Below are 22468 nucleotides of genomic sequence, written 5' to 3'. Positions count from 1 at the left end.
TTTTGTGGAGGTGGCACAAATCCCTAAAAGCCCTGTGGCCATGGCATTCAGTCTGCGAGAGGCTTAGACAGAACAGGATCCATGTAAGGGCCACCACTGATGTTCTGCTTTTCAAGGTCAGTGTTCTACAGCACAATTGCTGGATTGAAAACCACTGGAACAACAGCTTGTGTTCTCTGATTGATCCACACATGACTGCTTCAACAGAATGTAGCCTACTTCTGTTGGAGGAGATTTGACACACCAAAAAAAAATCTGCCAAACAGGATATATTTAAGAACATTTTAATAACATAAAAATCAATCAGTTTTCAATCTCCACTGAATCTGTTCAGTTTTTACCTATTTGAAACAGTTTCTCATATATCAGATGTAGGTGATGTTCCTACAAGAAAAATAACAGGCATCAGACCATATCACAATTTGCAGCACATACAGTATGTTAGTTTTTATGTTGGTGTATGTATTTGACATGTCAAATGGTCTAATAATAGCATTTTCACCACCACCAAATACTGAGATGTGTAATGGTTCATTTATGCATTCAATTGGTGAAGGATGCATTTAAATGATCTAACGTGACAGTAAAAGCATTTCGAATTTTAGGGTAACACTTTAGAATGAGTATACAGTAATAAAGTTCTTACAAATCATTAACAAACTATTAGTTTACAGTTTATTCATATAGTTTATATATTGTAGTCTCTACATTGTTAATAGGCTACAAATAGTCAGTTCTTCATTCATTGTCACTATTCATTCACCATTCATTAACACAATTATTATTGTTTCATTAGCTTGTAGTAAAGGAATTGTTAATTGTTAAGCCTAATATAATAACAATATAAAGACTACAATATATAAATTATTAATGTAAATACTTTATTATGTATTACTATATTATGTGTACTATACGGATGTGTCTGGAACAACACCGACCTCAAAAAAGACACAAAGGTCAGTGTATACAAAGCTGTAGTTGTGCTGCCCACTCTCCAGGATGGAGATCCACCGCCTACCTAAGATCGTGCTGTACGGGGAACTGTCTTCTGGCTACCGCAACATCAGGGCACCACGAAAGCGGTACAAAGACTCCCTGAAGAAGTCACTCACTGCTTGCTGCATCGATCACCGTCAGTGGGCAACACAAGCAGCTGATCGCGACTCCTGGCGGCGCACAGTCCATCAGGCCACCTCCCTCTTTGAGGATATCCACAGGGCCAGTATGGAGGACATAAGGAGAAGAAGGAAGAGCCGTGTCCCCTCAGCACCCATCCTGGACCAGACCTTTACCTGCAGTCGTTGTGGCAGGACCTGCCTGTCCCGCATAGGCCTCGTCAGCCACCATCGTGCCTGTAGAAGACGTGGATGTCCTTCCTAAATCTTCGTTCGCCAAGTCATGATGATGATAGTTTTACCAATTTTAGATTTTTAATATAATATTTCATTTCTTTCTTTTTTTTACTTTCTATTAATCAGAATCCTGATAAAATGGACAACTGTTATTTTAAATGGTAATATTTCACAATATTAGTGTTTTTACAGTATAACAGCAGAATAAGATACTTTAAAAATATTTTCAAAATTCTTACTGACCCCAATATTGTCAGAGTTATGTTTAGTTATAGTTTCATTGTGTTTTGGTTTCTTTTTTTCTTTTCCTGTTTCGCCTGTGCCATTGTTAGGTTGTTAATTTAGTTACACACCTGTTCCTTGTTCTGTTGATTATCCTCCCTTGTGTTTTCAAACCTTCAGTTCTTTGTTTGGTGTGTTTGTTGTATTACGTGGTTGTGTGATGTTATTATTCCTGTTATCTCCTGGCTGTTTCTGTTGGATTTTTAAAGACTGTTTTTGTTTATATTCCTCATCATTGTGCGATTATTGCAGTCACGCCTGACAAATACTGTACTGTGTAAATATATATATATATAAAATGGTTTGGCCAGCAGCTATATGGAATGAATGCAAGAATAGTTCTATTACAGAGACATTTTTGAGAAAATACTAGCATTCATTTCATATAGCTGCAGGCCTAACCTTTATTGCCTTGACCAATATCTGTTTAAAAGTTTATAGTGTTCTGAATTTTCATTTTGATTCTGTTCATTTTCTTTTACAGATCTCAGTCTGTCTCTTTGTCTTTTCAGCTCCAGCTCAACCTTGACAAAACTAAGCTTTCTTCTTTCAGCCATGTTCGCCCCCAGTCTCTTTCCATCACTTTTGAAGGTTGTACAGTCATTGACTCCTGATTTGCACAAATCTTGGAAATGATCCAAGATGACCCAATGACCTTCATTTATCATGCAGCGACAAGTGACCCATCCAAATCAGAGAGTCTGTCTTTTCACTCCTATCTGTGTGTGCAGCTCGTGCTCTGCAGCAGTCCCTCGGGTAGGCAGTTGCGATTAACTGGATGTCAACAGATGCACAAGGGGCTGTCGAAGTTTGAAAACTGCAGCACACCGGTTCACGCGCAGTGGCCTGCCTTTTCACTCCTATCAGTGCATCCAAAATGCTGCCGCCTGACTTAGTAATTCTCACATTTACTCAGGTCTCAATGTAATTATTACTGGTACCACAGTCATATTCAAGACCGCATTTCTGGCTTACAATGCATTCAGCACCATTACTCTAATAACTATAAGCCATTATCCAATCGCACACCCACAACCTCTCTACACATAAAAAGCAGCCATCCTGTGTTTGCCCATGAATAGTACAACGACAAAATTCTGTCTTGTGTAATACTGCCCCCTTTTATTCTGTATAGTGCCAGATGCAGGTTCTATAGCCTATACAGAATTGACAAGCATAGACCAAAACATAAGCTAAGGCCATACAAGCTCCTGCATTTCATTAGTGAGGCAGGGTATTTGAATAATAAAACAGCAAGATGTCAATGCACAGTTGTTAAGATTGTAAAGTTTGGTCAATGGAAACCAAGAGCAAACACAATGTCTGCTGCATTACTAATGAGCTGGATCAAACAGCCCGATCATTCTGATAGCACACATTTCCCATGCACTCTACGACAGACCTGGTTTTTGTTGAGCATTTCCTTGGTTTGCAAGGTAAAATATTTGCTTTCCAGGTGATACATAAAGCACCCATGGCTTAAACACAGTGCTGCTGCTGAAGATACTGGTTTTCTAAAGCTCTCTGTTATAAAATAGTGTGCCGGGAGAAACAGGCAGGTGGCGTAGTGGGAGTAATCATTTGCATTTTGCTTTCATACTAACATCAGTTTGAAGCATTAACATTTTGTCTAAATAATCTTGATTGTCATGGTTTTTTTTTGTGTGTAGTTTTACAGTGCCATCATTCTGCATGACTGAGAGCTAAACCAGGTGTTTTCAAACCTTTTAATGCCAAGATCCAATATATATATATATATATATATATATATATATATATATATAATTCATTGGTCATTATATTTCCATTGTACTAATTGCAAAAACAAATTGATATAAATATTATCTGGAAAAAACTACTTTCCAATAAGTTGACAGCATCTTTTAGCGATACTCGCTAAAGACATGTTAGATGTACAAATCTTAAGAAATACATTTTCAATTCAAAGTATGTAGATTTAGGTGTTATTTAAAACAAACCAAAACAAAAAACCCAGTGATTAATCTCATGCATCTGCTGTTTATTAAGAACAGTAATCATTTCAAAATCTGATAAATGTGTTTAAAAAATATTAAGTTAAACATGTTTAATTGACACAAGTGGATCCTGTAAGCACCCCCTTTTCGTCCCTTCGAGGTCCCCGGACCTTAGTTTGTGCTAAGCTAAGGGAGGTGAATCTTTTATTTATGCTCTTTGTATAAACTCCTGCTTGTTTAATGGGCCGTGGAAGAGTAAAACTGCAGAGCCCTCACGACACAATCACATAAGTCTTTTTTATGCTATGTTTACATACTTATCTTTTTTTCCAAACGATGACTATACACAAACAGGCCGTGACAGAAAGTGTATGTGCCAATTTTTGACAGAGCCACACACAGGCTGCTTAGTGTGTGCAGCTCATGCTCTGCAGCAGTCCCTCGGGTAGGCATTTGCGATTAACTGGATGTCAACAGATGCACAAGGGGCTGTCGAAGTTTGAGAACTGCAGCACACCGGTTCGCGCGCAGTGGCCTGCCACAGCCACTGAGGGGCGATCGAGCTCTGCGCGCTGCGTAAACGTGCCTCTCGCGGCGGAGCTCAGCTCCCCAATAACACGAGCACAATGGTCAACGGGCGAGACTGAGCGGCAGACAGATGCGCGCTGCGCATACTTACCTAAGGCTATTTCACATGGCATCCTAAAACTTTGATACATCTCGATTTTCACGCCGCTCGTGTGATTTATCAAGCCACGCAGCATGCTCTTGGTATAGCAGCACCTGCTTTTTGGTGAGTGTGAGTCCAGGCTTAAATGCAGGGGTGCATGTTTTTTTGGGGAGGGGGAGATGGGCAGGTGATGAGAGATCCTGTTGAATAAAGACCCAACGGCGAGCCGTGGCCAAAGCTGTCATCCCTCGAATGCGATAACACCTGACTGTTAAGGTGTCATGTTCTGCTTTTGGCTACGTCGAGGAATATCTGGATTCCCTGAGCAAGAGGGAAATTTGGACAAACCTGGGATTTACATCTTCAGCCATCTCTAGCTTGTTATGTGAAGGGTGGAAGCTGTGAAGACGTCCTCAAATCATTTTCTACGTAAGTGGCTCGAATAATGGAAGGTGGAGTGCATGATAGCTGATAAATTTCGTGCGACGACTGTTTACAATTAATTGTCAAGGGATTTTGGATCAGTAATATCACGCGTTGTTTTCTGTTTCCTTGGCTGGACTGTTACCATAAGGGTGCGCCATATTATTATTATTATTATTATGTAGCACAAGAATATTGACTTATGCCTTTGTTCCTGATTACTATTTAAAATTGTCTTGCTCATAAGCATATCCATCACAGTCTGCCTCGGCTAGATTATGATGTGCAGTTTGCCTTTTACAACACGTTTTTCTTTTCTTTGCAGCTGTTGCTGGTGTCAAGCGGATTTAGTGATTCGTTCATAACCACCGAAGGGGCAGAGGACGGAACAAACCTACACCCCACCCCTCCCTCCCACAGCGAAGATGGGAACCAGAGATTTCATAGGCGAATAAAGTCTCTACGGAGACCGAGCACCTCAGTTAACGGAAAAGAGCCGCTCTCTCTCCTCCATTCAGTTTCTCTTTGGATAAGGCGCGCGCGCGCTACGCACATGGATTCTAGAACTGTTGGACACATTTTTCTCATGATGATGAGGATGATAATGATGATGTCACCAGAAGCACGTCGCTTCGCTACAATTGTAAAGTCCAATTACAATAAGTGAAAGTGCACTGAAAGACCTTAAAGCACTTCCGAAGGTAACGGACCTACAGTGCCAGTCAAGTGCATTTATGAACTTGCTGAACTCGTCTTTTGCTCAGCCTCCTTCTTCCGCCTGTTTTCCATCATTCTGAACACTTCGTAGTTTGAGAAGATGGAATTTGCTATGGTGGGCGCGGACAGCGGGGGCTGCAACACCCACCTGCCCTATGGATATGCCCAGGCTCGCGCACGGGAGAGAGAGCGCGAGAGGGAGAGACAGTCTCGCGCAGCGGCGGCAGCTGACGCTGGAACGGTCGGAGAGGGAGGTGGGTCGAGTGGCCATCCCCAGAACCACCCGCATCAGAGTCGCACCGCCTCTTCAACGAATGCCAACAACAGTAGCGCCGGGACCGCCTCGCGCCCCTCCTCCTCCTCCTCCTCCTCCTCCACCTCCTCATCGCAACAGCCGCAACAGCAGCAGCAGCAGCAGCAGCAGCAACACCACGAGCAACCACAGCAACTTCTCAGAGAGAGAAAAAAGGAAAGAGGCGTCGCGCGCTGGAGACGGAACCGCGCGGCACTCGGCGGGGATCTACGCCAGTCAGAGTTGGCGCTCCTAGGATCTGAGGAGGACGTCATGATCGAGGAGGACGAGGCGGAGGGCGAGGAGGAAGAGGAGGACAAGGGAATCAAGAGGTCGAGTTTTGTCTATATCATGGATCATGATGAAGAGGAGACGGTTTCGTTAACGGACAGACGTCCTCAGTCAGGCTACGAAAATGTTTACAATGAGTACGGCTGCTGCGAGAGAGTTTTCATCAACGTGTCGGGCTTGAAGTTTGAAACTCAGCTGAAGACTCTCGCCCAGTTCCCGGACACTCTCCTGGGGGACCCTGAGAAAAGAATCAGGTACTTCGATCCTCTGCGTAACGAATACTTCTTTGACAGGAATCGACCGAGCTTCGATGCCATTCTATACTTCTACCAGTCAGGGGGGCGTTTAAAGAGACCCGCCAATGTGCCGTTTGACATCTTTTCCGAGGAGGTCAAGTTCTATGAACTCGGGGAAGAGGCAATGCTCAAGTTTCGCGAGGATGAGGGCTTCGTGAAGGAGGAAGAGAAGCCGCTGCCCGAGGACGAGTTCAAACGTCAGATCTGGCTGCTCTTTGAGTACCCGGAGAGTTCAAGTGCAGCCAGGGGGATCGCGGTCGTGTCAGTGTTGGTCATCGTCATATCCATAGTCATTTTTTGTTTGGAAACATTGCCAGAATTCAGGGACGACAAAGAATTCCACAGCCCAGGTAAAAACTCCACACAGGCAGACAATGGATTTACGCCATTCAACGACCCCTTTTTCATCGTTGAGACGGTGTGCATCATTTGGTTTTCGTTCGAGATAATCGTGCGCTTCTTTGCGAGCCCCAGTAAAGCTGATTTCTTTAAAAACGTTATGAACACCATAGACATCGTCTCTATTTTGCCTTATTTCATAACTCTCGGCACAGACCTAGCTCAACATGAAGAGAACGGGCAACAGGCAATGAGTTTCGCGATCTTGAGAATAATACGTCTCGTCCGCGTGTTCAGGATCTTCAAACTGTCTCGACACTCAAAAGGTCTCCAGATCCTCGGGCACACTTTGCGCGCGAGCATGCGAGAGCTGGCGCTGCTCATCTTCTTCCTCGTCATCGGTGTCATCCTGTTCTCCAGCGCGGTGTTCTTCGCTGAGGCAGACGAGCCCTCGTCACAGTTCACCAGCATCCCAGACGCGTTCTGGTGGGCTGTAGTGACCATGACCACGGTGGGCTACGGGGACATGAAGCCCATCACGGTCGGGGGTAAAATCGTGGGCTCGCTGTGCGCCATTGCCGGTGTCCTGACCATTGCGCTTCCAGTCCCTGTCATCGTGTCCAACTTCAACTACTTCTACCACCGGGAGACTGATAACGAGGACCAGACACCCGTTGTGGAACAACCACCGCCGGGCTGCCCGTATTTTACGGATTTCCTAAGAAAATGCAAAGGGTCCCAATCGGGGTCGTCTTTGGGTGACAAGGCAGCTGAGTATATGGAGATGGAGGAGGGCGTGACAGAATCTCTGTGTGGGGGTGACACGCAGAGCCCTAGCAGAGGGAACGGTACTGACATAGGCGGAAAAAACAGTTCACATTCACGAACCCTACAGACAGATGTATGATAATGGAAGAACGATAACCTCCTCGGGAGGTTTTCATGAAGATGACTGCACAAATGAATCAGTTAACAGCACACATGCACAACTTGAAGACATATAGCCTACAGTAGCCTACGCGCGTGCGCTAACACACAAAACACACTCATTAAGTTCTGGACCTGAGCTGAAACATTTTTTGCAATGTGGCTACTTTTGTAGAGAAACATACCCTGTAATCACGTGACAGGCAACGCAAAAATCACCAGCTTTACGTGAAGTGGAGAGAGGTGTCTCTATCTGCCCACATGTTCAGTTCAGTTGACAGAACTAAACGTCTCCCGGTTCATTAATGAAGACAACAACAAGGAACTTGCATAGGCACTTTATGAGTTACATTTGTAAGTAATTGTAGGGAAAAGAGTCGAGTTCTTATCTAATGCTATTATGCAATAACGTTTAAATCGTTTGCACTATCATCAATTATGTTATAGTCTCCCAGTTTAATGCAGAGGAAAGAAACAGATGTAACACTGAGGTAGAGGGAGGACATCGAAAAACGACTAATAGCCTAATAAAAATTGCATTATTAATTATTTCGAAATAATAGTAAACATACGCTGCAATCTTAACTGTTGAGAACCAATTCAGTCAATAGTAATGACTTATTTTAACTTAGCCAATTTAAATTATTATACATAATTGGAAAGCAGCATGTTGTAGCCTAACTTAAGGCAATGCTATCTTAAATCCCATTATGGCAAACGTGTGTCCGCATGGCAGTATTCAGTACTACACTGGTAAAAACCCCTTTAGCACACCCCTGTTGTGGTTATTTGTACATTGTCCACGGTGACTGAAGAGTCATTGTAGTCAGTCCCTTTTGTGAGTATTGAAAAACCAATCGATCATGTTAGTTTTGTGTTCATTAGCACAATATTTAAAACATAACGCAATCAAGGATTCTTTTTTTTCCCTAAGCATCAGAGTCACATTTTGGAATACTTAGGCCAAAATAACCGTTTCACATCGTCTCACAACACCTTGTACAACATAGTCAGCGACACCATGGCTTGAAGGATCAGTTTGGCCAATGTTTTCAAGTTACTGTCATGGGAGTATATTTCAAGGGAATGCTTCATGCAACTATTTGTCTTCATCCCTTTACCAAATGACAATGCATCCCTTTATAAAAATGCTGACGGAAATGTACTGCACTGAAGGGAACATGAACTTGGTGGACTTCTTGCACAGCGAATACTCATCCTATTGGAGTGCACGATTACCACTGAGCATGCGCAGTGAATCGCAGAACCCAGGTAAGCGTTTTCTGTGTTAAGAAATTGTTTAGTTACACAGCAATTATATTGTCATTATTCACGCTCAGTGCTACACGGCATCCAGATGTTTACGCATGTGCTCAGGTGTTTACGCATCTGCGTGGACCTACTAGTTGTCTTGTCTGTCAGGGCTAGGAACAGGTGTTCCACGTGATCTCAGCATGCATGCGACTTCAGATTTCATGTTTTCTCGCTTTATAATAATATATCAACAATGCCTTGGATTGCTTAGCAACAAGGGCCTTATTGTCAAAGAGACGAGTAACCGTGCTGTGTTTCCTTGGAATCCAAATATCCTCATTGCTCATTAAGTGTTCCGAGCTTCATTTTCTGACCTCATAATAGCTGTTACCATCTTTTTGTAGACAAGATAATTGCCATTTAATCTCCAGTAAACCGATATTTTGTCATTAATAAGACATACTCTTAGCACACGCTACAGGGAGATAACTATGGCCTCCTTCGGCCTGCCCATCTCTCACTTCACAACACGATTACTTGGCCAACGTGTACTTTTATAAAATATGCCCACTTGATATTAGATTATCAAAGTGCCTTGCGTTTCTGCATGCTAATCTAGTGCCTTGTGGGCTTATTACAAGAAACTGTTAGAAGAAAAAGTAACAGACAACTGGCATTTATAAGCTGTTAATGCTGTCACCTCTATAAACTATGCACACAATGTACAGTGTCCCTTTTCAGTAGCGAGTAGTAGTAGTAGATGCACTACTGATAATATGTTATATAATGACATTAAATTACAGGCAGTGTTCTCTGTCTTTAAGTAAAATATATATTTTAAGCATACTATTGCTGTCTTTATGACTTAATGCGTATATAGTTATGCAAATATTTTAACCCTGAAACTTATTTCTTCTGCTGAACACAAAAGAAGATATTTTGAAGAATATGGGTAAGCAAACAGTTGATGGACCCCATTGACTTCCATAGTATGAAAAAAAAAAAAAATTATTATGGAAGTCAACGGGGTCCATCACCTGTTTGGTTTCCGACCTTCTTCAAAATATCTTCTTTTGTGTTCAGCAGAAGAAAGAAACTCATACAGGTTTGGAACAACTTGAGGGTGAGAAAATGATGACAGAATCACCCAATATTTGAGTGAACTATCCCTTTAATGTACATTCCTGCTCTTTCCTGCTCATTCCTGCCAAACACCAACAATTCATTGGTGCTTGGCCTTCATCTTCAAAGTCTTCATGATCTTTAATCAGAAGTCAATAACTTTGCTTCGCTCTTGCTGTGAAATGACTTTCCTTTTAACATCAGATAATTTGAAATCTAATATTTTAATAGTCTAATATTTATACTCAGGAATTATTTTAACAAGCTCATATTCATTTAATTGGTAAATATCCTGCTTCACTTGGAAATACATCATATTATGGATCGATCTGATAGATATTATATATATCTGTATGTCTGGGTCTCACACATTAGAGAAAGAGAACAGTTTTTTTTTTTTCATTTTATGTGGTGTATATGATATTCAGTGCATATGATATACTTTTTTCATGCCTTCTGATACATATTTTGTGTTATTGTTTGCACTGTTATGGGAGTGTATTGACGGTCCCATTGCACTGCAAATAAGAAGCATTAGAGAGTAGTCTTTGTACTAAATCTTTAGGGTTACTGTTGAAATCTGACAAGATATTCAGTTAATGAGGATATATTGATAGTCCTTAAACATTATGGGATTCTGCTTGCTGAGTCATGCTGTACTTTTGCACAGGCACTCATATTTATGATAACCCAGGATATTAAGCACTCGTTTACAGGTTAATGTTGCATAGCCTGTGGAGAGGTGTTACACTAGCTCTGTGTCTTCATTTTCTGCTGGTGTAGTTCATATTGGATTGCACCAATACTTCACGGCACTAGTTATTTGCAGTGCTGAACATTTTTGGGCTGTGAAGTAATGACTGTTGCCCATCTTGAGCAGTTTCTCTGGGCCTAAATGTTTTTGATAATGAGTCCAAAAGCTGAATCTGCTTCAACTTCTGAGTATATTTTTGAAAACAGTCTCTTGTGCTGTAGTCCAGGTCTTGCATTTGTGAAATGCCTACCAAACTAAAAGTTGGCTTCTTTCTCAGACTTTAAGATTTGGCATCTTCTCTTAATATGTCTTCAATCTGTCTTCCTCCTCCTTTCTCTGTTCCTTCCATTTGCCCCCTCTTATCCTTCTTTCACAGCCATTGTAAAATAAGTACTACAGGGTGGAAGCATATCCCTCCGTTTGTGGCAGCCCCCCTCACTTCTGTGTAGAAAAACTCAAAGAATCACACACGTGTCAGAGACGGAAAAAAACCCAGAATGTAATTCATGCGAGATCAATGGACTGTACGGTTCACATTCACAATGCATGTTATTTGTTTCAAATGTAGGTCCATATGTGTGTGCTTGCTTGTCTGCGAGAGTATAATAAATCAGTAAAACCCTTCACCCACATCACCTTCATAAATATCAGGCTCAATGCCACAGTAAATGGATATTAAACTAGATTTCCTAATATCAATCACCCATGCCTATGACAGACAGTTTGCCATATTGATAGATCAGTGTAGCAGCACTCAATCCCATAACACTGACTCTCTGTAAATATCAAGACTGGCATTTGAGCAGTGTGGAGGGCCAGAATAATGTGGCATTAGTCCAACCGAAAGCAATCAGCATCACTCCACTCGGGGCATTAATTAGCTGCCGTGCGTGATGTGTGTCGGATGACACAGAAGTGTAGCTGTACTTGGCTTGATCACCATACCCACACATACACTGAGGCTTAGCGGATGATGGGGAAATCAACAGCACTATAGATTAGAAACTGAGTTGTCATGGCAGATTTTTCACTCTGTAATCCCCTCATCTTCTTCCTGTACATCTGAGCAGTATAAACAACAGCACTGCATGTGTTAAAATTGGGTGGGCAGAAAAACACAAGCTATAGTTACCCTTGTGTAACCTTATAAAAGAGCGTTTTTATTTCTGCTGCTAATGGCTCATTCGGTAGGGTACGGTATAGTACTGTACGATTCGGGACAGTAAACCCTGATCCGGCTTGCATTTCCACCGCCAACAGTACCATACTTGATAGGTGTGGTGTAGCCTATGCCGGAAAGAATCGATCGACGTAAACAACAATGGATGACATACAGCAGATCTTGTTATTGCTTCTCGGCATGTGGCTGTTTGTCACAAGAAGCCAAGCGCCGACATTTAGGCGTTTCTCAATACCAAGTAGCCTACGCAAAGTTTGGACTTGCCAAGTCCGACTCAGGAGAATGAATCCCGAGGGCGCTAGTCCGGTAATTCTGCAAATGGAACGCTAGCGTTCTTGAGAGAGCGTCACTCAGCGCGCTCTGCTACTCCGGTTATCATACATTTTAGGCAACAATAAAACGAAAAATGTTATAAAACACCACTCTGCCTCTTTTCGTTTTCATTTAAAGAAATCTTAAACATTAGCCACACAAATGTGGTTCAGGCAAGCGTAGGCCTATTGATTATATTCACTGCATGCATAACGCTATTTATAACAAAACGAAATATAAAACACTACCCTTCCTCTTTTCGTTTAAATTGTACAAATATTAAACATATTAATATGGTCCAGGCAATATGTAGGCCTACTCTGATCATCTTCACTGTAATAAAATTAAAAATGACAAAACTCAACTCTGTCTCTTTTTGTTAAATTTCAGTTTTATCAATAATTGCCATTATAGCCTATAAGTAAAAGGTACAAGAAGCTATACAATAAGAAAGAAAGCAAACAATTCAGTCAAACATACAAAGTCAGCGCTCTAGTCTAACGTTACAACGGTAAAGTCAAATAGCCTAAATATATAAAGTTATGAAACTTCACTTAACCCTCAGCCAAAACGATTGGCCAGGGAACAAATTATAGATTCACGAGACCAAAGATCACCCGTTAGGTCTACACAAGACGAATTATATCCCATGTTTAACCACTACAGAGACGTCAAGAGTCAGCGGTAAACGTCAGAGCGACTAGCCGAGGAAAGGCTGTTCCAGGCGGGGTACATGAGCGCAGAGCGCCCGGTGATCGCCTGGAATGGATCTCAAAACCTAGATCAAATTTTCATAAATCTTTATAAATAAACCACAGATTTGAGCTTTAAACAACTACATTCTCGCCTGAAAAACTCTTAAAACTACATTTTGTGACACAATAACAGTAGTAGGCTATTATATTTCAACTGTAGGCCTATATTCAAAAATTGCGCTGCTTATGTTTTCATTCCCCTTGAAGCATGCGCAAGTGACGATTTTTCTGTCAGCCATATCGCTTATGTTGTCATTCCCCTTGTAGCACGAGCAAGTGACGATTTTTCTGTCAACCACATCGCTTATGTTGTCATTCCCCTTGTAGAACGCGCAAGTGACGATTCTCTGTCAACCAATCAACGTTCTGCAGTGAGTCTAGCTCCTCTCTTTTAGGTACCGTACCACTGTATGCACTGTACCTATAGGTACCCCAACGGAAGGGTACCGAAAAAGTGGTACATTTTGGTACCATTCACAACTTTTGACAGTGGAAACAGAAATAATTGCGTACTGTACTGCTCAGTGGAAACGAGCCATAAGTGTCATCTGAACCGTTGTTAGTGTCAAGTGCATTGTGTGGCCCCAAGCACAGGTGGTGTGTTGCAGCTGACAAATTAGCATTACTTCTTGTTCTGTGTAGAGCAATGTTTAACATCTTAATGACACAGAGGTACATGTTCATGCTCAGAGGGGTACAAAATGGGCTTTTAGGATCACAGGACTTGATAGCACCAGTGTACAGTTGGTTTGGTTTAATTCAGAGTCCTGCAGCTAAGAAAAAGTTCAGTAAGAGGGTCAATGACCATGATCAAGAAAAGGAAAAATCTTTTAAAAGGAAGAAAAACTATTTGTATTCATGTTGGTTTCATATAGTTTTTGATATATTTTTGAGCCATTTTCAAGAAAAGCTTCAGTTTAATGAATGTGGTGCCACTATCAACAAAAATTACATTTGTAAAATTTAATAAATATACAAAAGGGCTAAAGGCACAGCTTAAAAAAAAAAGTGCTTTTCACTACTCCCATAGTGTATGATTGCAGAAAAGAAAAGTTTTTATTGAACATTGGAGCAACAGAATTTGTATGAGAATAAATGGGGTACTTTTCTTGTAAAAGGCACAAAGTATTTACACAATAAAATGTCATATGATCATTTTAAAAATACAGAAACAAAAAAATAAATAAAAAAATACAATTCTGAAAGCACCAAATGGGATCCCACAATAATTTAATACAGATTTACAGTGGTAACAGATAAATACAATTATTATATGATTAATATCATATTTTTATATATGATGGTTTCATTATAAATATGGTGATTATCTCTAAGGTGGACACCCAATTTATTTCTGTCAATGCAGGCAGATCAATAATATTGTTGAATATTAAGTGTCCCCAACTAATCAAGCCAAAGGCGACAAAGGCGATGGTGGCAAGGAACCAAAACTCCATCAGGTGATAGAATGAAAAAAAAAAAAATTCAAACCGTGGTATACCTTAATACCGGAAACCGGCCCATGCCTAGTCGGTAACCAAACTGTTTTGGTCTGTAAATATACCTAAATATAATATGCCCGTTGTAGCCTAAATGTTTGCAATAAATTCTATGTTGAATCTGTCTATTTGATGTGTTTCACATTTAACACAATGTTGACTTTAAATGATCTTTTAGAGGTAATTTCTCAGCCAAATATGATGTGCAATTAATTCATAGGCACATCATGTAATTAATTAGATTAAACATTTTAATCGCTTGATATATACTGCATATATAAGCATTATGTTTTTGTGTAGTTACATCACATTACATTTTACAACTAGAATTAGCCTTGTCATGCAAAGGTCAAATCATGTGATATTTTAAGAGAGTTATTGGCCTTGACACACAGTCATGAGGGTCTGCAGGGGTCCTTTCTATTATATCCTAATAGAAATTCATGTTTCTGTATACATGTAGTTGCACCACATGACTTATAAAATATTTTGCATGTCAAGAATTTCTGTCTTTTAATAAGGCTTTTTTTTTATCAGGACAGTTGTATCACCCAATTTTGTTTTTAAAAGGGTCTTTTTAAAACAGAAATAAAAACATGCCTATCATAGAATAGATGTATCCAGTCATTGTATTTGTGATTTTGTCATTTTAATGTATTTTGTAATAAATTAATTGATAGGGCAGAAAATAAGTTTCACGTCATTGCTCTAAAAGCTGATTCAGGGAAAGATTCAGTGCTTCTAACAAAAGGGTCTTTCACATTCAGGTCATGTCTGCTGAGTTTTATACACTCATATTTTCCTTCAATTCAGACAGAGTGACTCTGCACCTGAGTGTGTGGAGGAATAGACTTGTTGAACAAATATTCCTTTTCTCCTGCTTGTGTTCCATGAGGAAGTTTCAGTTCTTTTGAAGCTCAGTTGTTTAGTTGTCAGCATATCCCTCCTCGACATGTTTGTTTGTGTGGTTGACTTGTCATGGGCACGCACAAACACACACACATAGACAAAAACGCTTCCCTTCGGGGTTTAATAACACTCCCATAGGGCAGGGCACTGGAGGTCAGGATGTGTGTGTTGCTGAGCAGTTCTGTCTTGTTGGGTTGTGTTTCTCTTATCTGACGGCTTATGCCCAGAGGGTCAGGGTGCATTGTCTGTACTAATAGGACTGACCCCTCTGATGAGAGAGCCAAGACGGGACGCACGCAATGGGACGCTCTTACAAACTTCATGACCTTAGCAGAGGCCAGCACATCATGTCTGTCATCTGCATTCACATCCAGCTAGTAGAAGAGCAAGTGATTGAAAAAGTAATCAAAAGACAATTCCAAAAGCTCCCGAAGCTATTTAGAAAATGATTGGTAGTACGTCTGTGTCTTATGACAGCCTCCTTCATTAGTGTAGCATGAGAACATGCAATTAATGATAACATTTCAATTGGAAATTAAACGGATGTTCCTTCCAGCTGACCTGCCATTTTGTGTTAAATTATATTTTGACTATATGTAGTTCCTTAGTATGGTACTGTGAGCAATGGTTACCTGAGTTGTCTTTTATTTGACCGACATATGCTGGAGAACACACTTCAGACTGGCAATAATGCTGAAGGAATAGGATATGCAATGCAATTGAATTCTGCTCAGAGTAAATCCTGTTCTCAAGATATTGTGGAAAAAATGACTGATGCTTCAGTACTGCTCAATATGATAAACTGTAAAATCTGAATATCACTACACGCCAGATCTGTTGGAAATGATGAAAGTTGTTGTCGGTTTGTAATAACTGTAATAAATAAGAAGAGTGTAGATTGAAGGCAATCTCTAACAAAGACATTTCTAGCATAGGCCTACATAACATCATTATATCATCATCACAATTTAACTTTGGAATTGGAGAGATTTCAGAATCGCATTCTCAATATCTCAATTTTAATCCATCTATGCATTTATGTATATACATGTAGTTATTAGAGTTGCCAGCAAATCGATTTGATTTAAAATTCTTTTATAAGGGATTATAGGATCCCCAATGTATTTTAGCCAAGACCGAGAAGGACGATTTATTACACCAAAAGAGGAAAATAATTTTATAATAAGCAATATAGGCTACTTGGAACAACACAGCAAATAATTCAAGATAATAATAATGATGATGAAGTTTAAAGAATCAATTTTGGGCTAATTTCTTTTCTGAATTAATTTTTTTTTTACACAAAGAAATTAATATTACGCTTGAAAATGTATGTTCATGGTTAAATTAATGTTCAGGTTAAACATTCACAGGACATAAAGATCATCTATTTTACATCAGTGGGTCCCTATATGGGGGTAGACATATTGACTAGCCAAATATTACAACTTTTACCCAGGAAACCCTACTGTTTATTGGACACTTGTGGAATAAATGTTGTCACTGACTGTGAATAGTGCATTTCTACAATGGAAGTTAGTGTGATCCTGCATCCAGGTCAGCATAAAGTACAAGATAACCATTGGCATCAATAAATTACTGAGTGCACATTAAATTCACTTGTTTATGGAAGCTTGTTTACTTTATACTTTATAGATAAACTCACAATTGCGAGAAAAAGTCATAGATGCAAGATATAAATTTGCAGTTTCTCACAATTGATAATTTATATCTCACAATTCTTATTTTTTTCTCAGAATTACAAGAAAAAAAGTCAGATGCGATATATAAATTTGCAGTGCTGACTTTTTAATTTCACAATTGCGAGTTTATATCTCACATTTCTGACGACTTTTTTTCTCATAATTGAGAGTTTATGTCTTGTAATTCTGAAAAAATAAAAATAAAGAGATTAATAGTCACAATTATCTTAAAAAATTATCTTATTCAGTGGCGGAAACAAGCTTCCATAAAGTATTTGTTTCACTAGTGGCCATTGCATTGAATTGGTTTACCAACTAAATCAATGGTCTGTACTCACCTACATGTACTTGTTATTGGTGGTATATTGGTAAAACAAATTAATCGTTATACCCCGAATTATTATTTGCATCACTGCAAAGACATTTCCCAAATGCATTAGATCGAATTGTACAACAATTCAGTTTCTTGTCCTTCCTTGTCAAGTTGTTCAACCATCCATACCTCTAAATGACACCATCTTTCAAGATGTGACATTGTAGTGTCCTGGGGAGGTACGTGGCCTTGCTCTGCATCATAGACCATCTCCGATCCAGAGCACACATACACACTCATCAGGAGAAAGGAATTACAAACGGGACTGACTATGCCCTGATGTAATTTTTGCTCTTTTTGGTGGTTAGGTAGACAGCGAAGCCAAGCGGGAGTCAGTGACCTTCTGACATTCATGCACTTGGAAATACAGCATGGAAACTGCTGAGCTGTAAATGCAGTATGCTTCTGCACTAGTAGGCCCATCATTTCCTGCTTGTTGTCTATGGCTCCCACTCTAAAAAATGCTGGGTTGTTTTAACCCAATTTTGGGTCAAATATGGACAAACCCAACCGTTGCGTTACATTTTTACATTGCATTTTTAATCCAACATTTGGGACCCAAAACTGGGTTAAAACAACCCAGCATTTTTCATATATAAATAGTCAACTTCTAGCATTTGCCCCGCATCCTGTCTCATTGTACAGCCATCTCAGTTTCTCCTCTTGCTGAGCAAGGAAATCTTCATTGTTTTGATCATTCTGCTCTGAATGTTTATCTTGGTGGGTTTCCTGTGCTTTAATTGGCATGTCATGCTGCCCCCAGAGAGCAGGCTGAGAAACTGCAGTCTGGGCCTCTGGAATTAGCCAGCGCTTCCTGTTTCTCTGTGGGATAGATACACTGTTGTTAGTAAACTGAGACTAATGTGTTTTTTTAATTATTATTTATAGTACTGCTGCGGTGGGTACGAGAGCATCTATGGTTTTTCCTCAAGAGAGCTTTTTATTTGCTGTTCTGCTAACCAAACATTTCATGCAGATTTGCTTGTGGAAGACCATCACAGGGCCTACTGCAAATCTGTTTCATGATAACCAATCACCTGCCATGAGTTTTGTATTGAAATTGTTTTTGATTCTTCCTATTGAAAGTGCCAGATGTGTTTACAATAATTAAAACTACAAAAGAACAAAGTAATAACTCTAGATTAACCAACCCACAAATAAGACATGCACTAAATTAAATCATTGATGTATTAGAATGAATGTATTGTATTTTATCTTGATTGCTTGAGTGCAGTCTCTGCCAAAATGTACCTGCAAACTTTACATATTTATTCAAATAAGAATCCTTCCTTCTCCACTCTAGAGTTACAGACAGACAGACAGATGAGGCCTAGCAAGATGATTGACTTCCCTCTTGTTGTTCTGTGCACAAATGGAGGATGAGTTTTTCTTTCCTTTCCATTCTCCCACCCTCTACCAGCCTCTGTATAGCTATAAAGCTGTCTTAGTTTGGGGGGGCGGAAATGTTAATGTTGCCATGGAAACCTGAGCTAAAATCTATTTTACGGTACTTGCACCAGAGTTAAGTGTGTGTATGTGAGGGAGAATGAGAGAGGAAGCCAGACTTGCTTTATTTATTTATTGTTCATTTTTGCTCAGTAACTAGATGATATGTGTTAGATGATGCTGCATAGGCAGAGTTACTTTTGTGCAGAGGTCACTGTATTTTGTAGAGGTCATCTTTTCACTGTAGGAGTCAGTGAATGCTAGTAAAGGCATAAGCTTGATGAGCTTTTGATGTGGCTTGATTTGATTAAATAGTGGTATGTTAATAAAAACATGAGAATATAAGTCTTGTTTTTTTGTTTAGTGCAATGGTGATAAAATATCAAATGGAAATTAAGCATGAATTTACATTTGAAAAAAGAGAGTGCAACTCCTTGCATGGGAAAAGTTGGGTTGTGAGGCAGCAGAAGAGTGATATATTCTGTGTTCAAAATTAACTTCTTGCCATCTGCCAACACCTAGTGAGTTTAGAAAACTTATTTAATTATTAAATTACTATGTATATTTGTGGCATACTAAAACAATAAAATTGTTTCAGCTTAAAACAAGTGAAAGTGCTGCCTTAAAATTTACACTGTCACTTAGATTGTCACTTAGTACAACTTCACATTTCAAGTTGAGTAAACGTAACATTTTAAGGCAGCATGAACACTTACTTTTTTAGTTGAAACAACTTTTTTTTTTTTTTTTACAGTGTACAGTGAAGGTGATCTTGTTACTCATGGCATCAAATATCGGCCAGTCTCTGTGTGTAATTCCGTCTCTTATAATAACAATTATATACCCGTGTTGTTGGCTTAAAGCAAGCAATGTCACAAATGTGTTACAACATGCAATTCTATGGAGAAGCTTAGCTGTTAGAAGATGTGCAGGATGCGACAGTCACTGTATGAGCTCATCTCTTTATGAGCAAACAGGATGTCTGTGTCCTGAAAGATCAGAGTTGGAGAACTGTGCATATATAAACACACACCAATCATTATTTGATAGTCACTTTAGTAGAGAGCTTGTAGGTCTTACATTTGATTCACTCATGTCACTTATGTCAGGTACAAAAACGGCAAGGGAACTATATCGTTATTGGCACTGAAAGTGCATTACATTACAGCTCCTAATAAAGCTACCAGTCAAATGTTAAGTAAATTCAAGTCAGTTACTTAACATTTGACTGGTATATATATATATATATACGAAAGGTATGTTTACACAGAACTTTTTAATGAGCTGAAGGGACATAAATAATTTTGCAGAGTAATCACAATCGAGGGAAACAGTATCACATGCAGATTTGTTGTCATAAGAAAAATATAGGAAAAAAACATAATGGTTCTCATGGCAAGTTTAAGGCACAGAATGAAAAAGCTAGATTTCTAAACCCTTCTACCCACAGCAGTAATTCATTTTCTTCAGTTTATTCACACACTTATTCCACAACATTAAAACATTTTCAGCACTGGCCACTGGGGGAGCTGTGCCCTCCGGCACTTTCTTAAACCCGCCTATATGACGCAGATCTTTTCCCCCTCCATCACTCACACTCTGTCTCTCTTGCTGTGTTTTCTCGCTCAGTTACCTGTATTGTTTATAGTGATTCCATATTCATTGCAGTGCGGCGACAAACGACTCGGCTCATGATATCTCTGCCACTCCCTCAGGCTTTGCTGCATGCAACATGTGGAGCACTTAAGTGCTTTCCTGCTCCTTACTGCCTGAGAGAGGGCTGGATCCCCAAGCACAGCTCATCACGGCAGCTGCTGCCCTCTTTCCACGTAAAGTTTGACAAGTTTCTCCCTGTCGCTTAAATAATGCAAACTCTCTTGCTTCGGCTTAGCACAGTTAACCACAGTGACACTGTGTGTGTGTGATTTGTGACTGTGCTTTTTGTTCTGTATGTTTCTGTAAGAATTACACAATTGGCTGATTTGTGTACCAACGATAATTGTACACTTTTAATTCGAATTTGAATTCTAACCGGTAATAAGAGGATTTTATCATAGAAACGTGTTAAAATCTCCAATTTTACGTCTTTCCTTATGGTTCAGTAATGCGTTAATATGGGCGCTCAAAAATGCAACCTATTTCACTTCTGTAATCAGAAACAGAATACTCGACAAAAAATAATGTAGGGTGAGATTTGATTTTGTTCTCCAGGAATTGATTGGACCATGAAAGGGGTGTTACAAATCAGAATGAAGCCCGGTAGTTGGAGTAAGGGGGATTTATTATATCAGCCTAAAGTGAAAGTCATTTCAGAGGTGGAGAATCTGAAGATAAAAGATTATGAATCATTTCAAATATCTAAAATATTATTCATGTTAATCTACCCCTGTGCAATGCAATCGTTGTTTGCAAAGCCTGTAAGGAGATCATATATACTCCTCTTCAGGTGAATGTGTAATAAGCTCTTACTGTAACTGATGAGAACAAAACAGACAGTTAAATTTACAATTATTTGTTTGACAAATGATTCTCCGTAAAAGTGGCATGATCATGTCAGCCCTATTTAACAACTTAATTATTCACCTATTTTAAATGAGTTTCTACCTTTGACTTTTAGACACAGCTGGAGTCCTTTTTCCTTAAATCTTTATATTCTTGTTTAGGTCTTGTCACACAACATTCGTTCTCTCTTTGGTGACATTGCACTTTACATCTTGCTTGTATCTCCCACCACCTGCCCTGATTTCATTTAGATGAGGCTTGAAAAATGGCAGTAGACTGCTGTGCTCATTGTGAGCTTGTGAGGGAGATTTGTCTCACTCTAGAAATACTCGTATGCTTCAAATACCGTGTAGATGAAGCAGGCTTTATCTAAAGTGGATTGTCCAGACAGTAAAGCTAATGCTTGAGATTTTGAAGCAAGACATTTCATAAAATTGTGTTGACATACTGTAAAAGTGACATTGCTGCTAGATAATAAGTTAAAAGGCAGTCTACATCTATATTGATATAGCCTTATAGAATAGCAGAGTTTTGTCTCTTTAATTCCTAAAACGATGTTCATTCTTTAAGGATTCTTCTCTTTCTTTCATAAGAAATGTGAAAATTCCTTTTATTTGTTTTTGCAGCTACATGTGATCCAGCCACCGTTGCTTTATTCATTTTTATTAGCCTGACTGCTAATGTAAATGGCATCTTGAGCCCTGAGAGTATTCATTCATCTGTCACAAATTGCAATAACCAAACACGAAATGCATAACGCTATGCCTCAGTGGATACGACAGAACTGAGTATTCCTGCAACAGATAGTGTCAGGTAAAGCATTATTGATTCGTGCATACGTACGTGTGTTTATGTGCATGCTTGTGTGTGAGTGCGTGTATGTGAATTTGTGTTTGGAGGAGGCAGAGAAAGCATTTTAAGTCCAACAACTGTGCAGCTTAGACACTGACAGCTGAATCATAGGCTGCTAGGGCAGAAGGAGAAAAATCAATGGCTTTTAAATTCACTTTGTAAGGTAATATCAAAGGCTGTGACTGTTGAATCGCAAATAAGTACATGGCTGCTGTGTGCAGGTGTTATGCAGGGGCCTGATG

General features: G+C 39.6%; 1 protein-coding gene across 1 annotated transcript in view; it reads left to right on the top strand.

Moving 5' to 3' along the window:
* The first annotated feature begins 5476 nt into the window (after nucleotides 1–5476).
* Nucleotides 5477–22468, top strand: part of kcna4 (potassium voltage-gated channel, shaker-related subfamily, member 4) — a 108826-nt gene continuing 91834 nt past the window's right edge. The window contains exon 1 of the mRNA XM_084404606.1: nucleotides 5477–8837. Coding sequence (XP_084260732.1) covers nucleotides 5521–7545 — 2025 coding nt within the window. The 5' untranslated portion in view covers nucleotides 5477–5520 and the 3' untranslated portion in view covers nucleotides 7546–8837. The remainder of the gene's footprint in view (nucleotides 8838–22468) is intronic.

Source organism: Rutilus rutilus (assembly GCF_951802725.1).
Source record: "Rutilus rutilus genome assembly, chromosome: 3".
NCBI lineage: Eukaryota > Metazoa > Chordata > Actinopteri > Cypriniformes > Leuciscidae > Rutilus > Rutilus rutilus.
Note: the sequence above shows the minus strand (reverse complement) of the source record. Positions and strands in the feature narration are given on the sequence as shown.